General features: G+C 45.7%; 1 protein-coding gene across 1 annotated transcript in view; it reads left to right on the top strand.

The window, feature by feature from the left end:
- Window positions 1–114: 114 nt before the first annotated feature.
- The window catches only part of enpp2 (ectonucleotide pyrophosphatase/phosphodiesterase 2), a gene marked incomplete at both ends in the record, with an annotated part of 17,958 nt that continues 12,054 nt past the window's right edge, over window positions 115–6,018 (top strand). The window contains 6 exons of the mRNA XM_084444522.1: window positions 115–211; window positions 3,439–3,594; window positions 4,659–4,784; window positions 5,264–5,324; window positions 5,492–5,589; window positions 5,899–5,978. Of these exons, the coding sequence (XP_084300648.1) occupies window positions 115–211; window positions 3,439–3,594; window positions 4,659–4,784; window positions 5,264–5,324; window positions 5,492–5,589; window positions 5,899–5,978 (618 nt within the window). The remainder of the gene's footprint in view (window positions 212–3,438; window positions 3,595–4,658; window positions 4,785–5,263; window positions 5,325–5,491; window positions 5,590–5,898; window positions 5,979–6,018) is intronic.

A 6,018-nucleotide genomic window follows, 5' to 3' on the forward strand; every position in this document is an offset into this window, starting at 1 on the left:
GTCGTTTCTGGTGGTTGTGAATGCGGAGAACTTCCAGGCTGGTTTTGAGCAGGAAATGAGTGGGGTCCTGCTAGGTCTGTGAGCTGTGGTCTTTTATCCTTGTTTGACCCAACCATGGAGCTTGTAAAGAAACCCAAGGCTTTGAGCTACAGTACCACCCCCACTGCCAGTGAGGACTTCCAGTCCTCTGCTCAACCTCATCTCTCCAGAGGTTCACCCTCCTCCCAGTGCACTGTGTCCATTCACATTGCTTCATATTCATAGGATGCTAATAGGTTGCCTGTTGGTTAGTATACTAGTGATAGTAAGCAATAAGCATACTCCCTAGCTTGATTTTAACAATTCACTGTGCTAAATTTAGTGAATTGAGTCCCCAGTGCTCCAGTATTTCACACAGAATATAAATTGGTTTGCACTGTCCTTTTAAAAAAGAAATCCATGTGGTAAATTATTATTCTGTTGCTGCAAGCAGAAGAGCCTGACCCACGCATTTGACTCCCTTACTTGTATGAAGGACATGACAATAAAGAAATCTTGAATCTTGGAGCTACTTAATTTATTATACAACTTTAACTTTATATGATATGTTTTATACAACTATGTATTCATATATTATATATGTTATACAACTTGGGCTGCGACTGCGAGGGGCCAGTGGAGCGGAGGTGGGAATCATCTATGTGTGACTGGGTAAGGAGGAGGGTTGTAGAAAAAGAGTGGTCAGTAAATCAATAGCAATCCAGTCGTAAACCAATAGCAATTCAGTCCGTCAAACACAGGTCTCTAGTTGGAGTTGGGGTCAAAAACATCATCATTCATTTTCATGTCAAGAGCGGCAAGGTCCGGAGTTTCACTCGGCAGTGGATCATGTTTCCAGGGAAATTGGTACGGTAAGAGCTTGTGCGCAGGCACGTTTGATGTTTTAACGACAGTGCATAACGAGTAGCTGTAATACGAAATGCGCGCTGTTATTATTTATAATGAACGTAGCCTATCATTATAATGAAGTTTGAAGTTTGGGATGCTAGGCTTCTGTCGTTTCCCATCATCCTACCATTATACATGCTGGTTTTAGCAATACAATAATTTAAAAGTTAAACTGATCAAAGGCCATTGTCATGCACGGCTGGGTGGGCGGCATTCACTCCCATCTATAGCATCCGATTGAACCTGTGATAGTGTTATAAACAGCGAGAGTGTAATAAACTAGGCTACTGGCTGCAATAAAACAATTGCCTAATCTAACCAGCCGGAAGAAATTATGAATAGGACATTTAATTATAGTATTTGGTACTAACTTTAGTGCAATTTGGGGAACCTTAATGTAGATGCCAAACCGCAGTTAGCCCTTGCCTTTTTGCTGGCAGCACCAGAAGCTGAACCCCCCTGTCAGCTGCGCAGGTGGTAGGCTGCATTGAACTGACTCAACTTTGCCTCTCTGCGCTCAGTCGCAGGGGCAGCGGGGCGCAGTCAGGACGCACAGACCGACCTGTCATAATGGGGATTTATAATAACATTTCGTTCAAACAGGTATGATGAACGCTGCAACGAGATAACCGAGAAGCATGCTTTATTTATAGGGTATATTCTAAGTAGGCTGTGCTATACGTGTTCCTTGTAATCTGTTTAATATTTTGTTTTTCTACTTATAATTGGAAGCTGCAGTGTTAGTTGTAACCACCTGTGAAATATTTTCCCAGTTTTTCTATGTCGTCTCCATCCTTGGTGCTTCCGATATCTGCTTGGGGTTCGTCTATGACCGACCCAGGCGCGCAGCGGGGGACCAGACTGCACCGCGGGCAGAGAGTGAGTACTGCTGGTGTCAATCAATATCTACGAGTCTTGATGACTAATACGTTTATTAAAGCTTTACCCTACGCCACAGATGCTCGATCAATTTCGGGCCTGATATAGTCTCAAAAAGTAGTTTGAGCACAAACATGTCTGCTTTTACGAGCAAAGCAGGGACATTTACTTCTATTTCCTTTTCCCCCAAAAGTCTCCGTAGAGGGCAGTGTGTTTTGGACCCCCGTTATGTATTTTGGCTGCTAATGTACTACAGTAAATGTCTAGAGCCGCTTTCCCTACGCCTTGTTCAACAAATCAGACATAGAAAACTCCATTTGATTTTTTAGGCAGTAGACTAAATCGTGTAGGCCTATACTCATGGTCAAAGCAATCAATCACTCCAGCGCTCCTCAGACTGACATCTACGGAAGTTATTTGCTTTAAACATGTAACATGCAATTATGTGAATCTTTTTTTCCCCGCCAGGCACTTGTAGCACTGCAATTAAAACTTCAGTTTGTTTGCACATTTTACTTTCTGTCTGAAGTGCCAGCCAGTGCATAGAATGTATAAGCAGAGAATATTTAAAAGAGACAACGGACCACTGTTACCCTGTCTAGCCGGTGATAGGTCTGTTGATGTATAAGAGCTGTTTGCTTGGCTCAACCTTGAGTCAATATTAAGAGAGCATTTCAGCTGTTTCTGCCCCAGAAGCTCTGACCCTGCATGTTTTCAACTCAGATGTCTCTGTGCATTAATGTGCCAAAGATCCCACTGTGTGTGAACAAGGGTTGTTATCTTTCTAGGTCCTCCCATGTCTTCTACCCATAAGCCATCCTTTTATTCTTCTCAGCGTCAGGGAGTGGGTTGTACATCTGAAAAAGACGTTGCTTTCACGCTCCAAAGTCAGTCACACTGTGCAAGTGGACTGAATTTTTAGCCTACATTAAATTCTTCCACGCGCTTCTCTTGGCATGGCTCTGATTTTCCGGCTTGGGATGAGGTTTTTTTTCTCACCTGAAAGCACAAGGAACATCTTGTTTTGGCTGTAAGACGGCTCAGGTCCTCAGCACTCCACTCTCCAGCACACAGCCTCCAGACCAGGAAGTGGGTCTGGAGCTCTTGAGAGTCTGGACAGGACTCACTCTTCACTCTAACCTGCAGCGTGGTATCTTATCAGTAGCTAATCCCACGGTAACATACTAGCCTCATGTAGTGTGCTGTCACAGCATGGTGGTTGAATATCGAGGGCAGCTCGAGGGCTATAGGAGATAGGCTTTCCCTGTGGGGAGATGCTTCTAGTTTTTACACCGACACGTTTGTTTGTTTTCAGAATGACACGTTCATTTGAGGTCTAGCCCTTCTCTCTCTCTCCTCCAGCTTTCTCTCTCTCTCTCTCTCTCTCTCTCTCTCTCTTCCAGCTCTAACCATCTCTCTCTCTCTCTCCTCCAGCTCTCTCCCTCTCTCTATCTTCCAGCTCTAACCATCTCTCTCGCCTCCAGCTCTCTCTCTCTCTCTCTCTCTCTCTCTTCCAGCTCTAACCATATCTCTCTCTCCTCCAGCTTTCTCTCTCTCTCTCTCTCTCTCTCTCTCTCTCTCTCTCTCTCTCTATCTCCTCCAGCTCTAACCGTCATTCTCTCTCTCCTCCAGTTCGTTCTGACTCCCCGTGGATAAGCTCGTCAGGGTCTTGTAAGAACAGGTGCTTTGAGCTGGACGAGGCCGAGCCCCCTAACTGTCGCTGTGACAACCTGTGTAAGACCTACAGCAGCTGCTGCTCCGACTTCGATGAGCTCTGTCTGAGGACCGGTACGAACGCCTGGCGCACACAACACACACTCGCACATGCAAGCACATTCAAGCACACACTCACATACACAAACACACACATGCAAGCACATTCAAGCAGACACTCACATACACAAACACACACATGCAAGCACATTCAAGCACAAACACATACACAAACACACTCACACATGCAAGCACATTCAAGCACACACACGCATACACAAATACATTCACACATGCAAGTACACACACATACAGTACACATGCATGCACATGCATGCATACACACTCTCACACATGCAAATGCACACAAGTGCATGCAAGGCACAGACACAAACCTTACCCTTAGTGTTGGTGGTCCCATTAAATGCTATAATATGGTGGTCTTGATTGTTAATGAAATAGATTTCAGCAATGTTAGTTTCTCTACTTCTGTCTCATTTTCTCATATTCTGTCACTATAACCTTCAACCATGGAATGATGAATGATAATAATGTTGGATAGAAACAAGAACCTTGCTAGGAACCAGACTCAGATTAAACCTACTGTAGTCTAGGAAGACCTCTCAATAGCCCTCTACTTCTCATGAGGAGAAAGCCTGGTTAAGACTCACTTCTTTCAATTACACTCTTCTTCCCAGGCTTTCTCATCTCACAAGGAGTGAGCCTGGTTAAGGACTCATTTCATTCAGGTCCTGGGCGGAGGGGGTGTAAAAACAATCTGGGGTGGTTTTTCTCGGACAATTGCCTTAACTGACCATTTCAAGAAGGCAAACGTTGTGAATCTGTGCGAAGATTCTGAGAAAAAAAACAGTGGAGCACGAGACTAAAAGCTGAAAGGGACATTTGGATCCTGTCGTACTGGAAACTCCACCGCAGCGTTCCACCAGGATCCGAAGGAAGGTTGTTCGTTACCAGACTATTTCAATAGAGGCTTAGTTTAGTTCAGATGCATAACAATTAGGCTTAGTTTAGACCAGATGCATAACAAGCAAGGCCCCTGACCCCGAACTAAAAGTCAGGGTCAAATCAAAGATCATAGGTTGGGTCATCATTCATCCCTGATGTCCCCCTGTGTCCAGATGGGGGTTACGAGTGCAGCAAGGAGCGCTGTGGAGAGACTCGCAACGACCAGCATGCCTGTCACTGCTCTGAAGACTGCCTGACCAGGGGAGACTGCTGTACCAACTACAGGACCCTCTGCAAAGGTAGGAGACCCCTAGATGGCCTTCAATAAGTCCCAAACCCTCATATAGTACACTCTATATGCCAGTGAGTGCAAGGATGGGATTAGTGAAAAGGGAAAAGGGAAAAATTGTGTGATGAGTTGATGGTCTGTTATGCACATGGGACATGATAGCTCAGAAGAGTTTTTCCCAGGCCATACAACGCAAAAGTCAGCACACACAATGCGGGACACGGCAAGGCAGACATGCTAGGTATGAAGGGAACACAGTGCCCCAAGATAGCCAAGTCAAGTCAAGTAAAACTGGATTCGTCCCCAGTGGAGCAATTGGTTTCACAGCAGTAGAAAAAACAGATAATACTGTGGGCTTGAATGTATTTGTGCTTGTATATCTTTCTCTCTCTCTCTCTCTCTCTCTCTCTCTCTATCCCTGTCTCTCTCACCCCATCTGCCCCTCTCTCCCCCCTCCCCCCTCTCTCTCTCTCTCCCTCTCTCTCAAAGGGGACACCTCATGGTTGCAGGATGAGTGTGATGAGATTAAGGCCCACGAGTGCCCTGCTGGGTAAGTGTTTCGGTGTATCTGTGTTCACACATTAACTACCACCATCCCTGGCCTGGCGCCTGCACGGATTGGTTGGGGGGGGGGGGGGGGGTGGTCATGCATGGTGCTTGCAGCCTCAAGGTCATGGGTTCTTCCCCTCAAGCCGGTCTCCCCTGGCGTGTGTCCAGGTTTGTGCGCCCGCCCCTCATCATGCTGTCTGTGGACGGCTTCAGGGCCTCGTACATGAAGAGAGGGAGCGCCGTGATACCCAACATCGAGAAGCTCAGTAAGAGACCGCCTGACTGTGACTCCCAAAAAACAGAGGCATTAACACTTAGACACTAACACATAGAGGATGGTGAAAGGATGTACTAACACTAAGCAGACAGAAAGCTGTATGAGGTATGATGTTATGGACCTCTTTTCAGTGATCTACTGTACAGTATATTTTCAAGGATCTACAGTATATTTTCAGTGGTCTACAGTATATTTTTAGTGGTCTGCAGAATATTGCTGTGTTTGTAGAGCACCATACATACTATGAACATAGACACTGATACAGGTGTTTCATTTTGTCTCGTCTCTTGTCCCTCAGGAACATGTGGTACTCATGCCCCCTACATGAGACCAGTGTACCCCTCCAAAACCTTCCCCAACCTCTACTCTCTAGCCACGGTATGATCCCTGCTTACCCTAGTACACAGTTAATTACCCC

Source organism: Borostomias antarcticus (genome assembly GCF_949987555.1).
Source record: "Borostomias antarcticus genome assembly, chromosome: 10".
Taxonomy (NCBI): Eukaryota; Metazoa; Chordata; class Actinopteri; order Stomiiformes; family Stomiidae; genus Borostomias; species Borostomias antarcticus.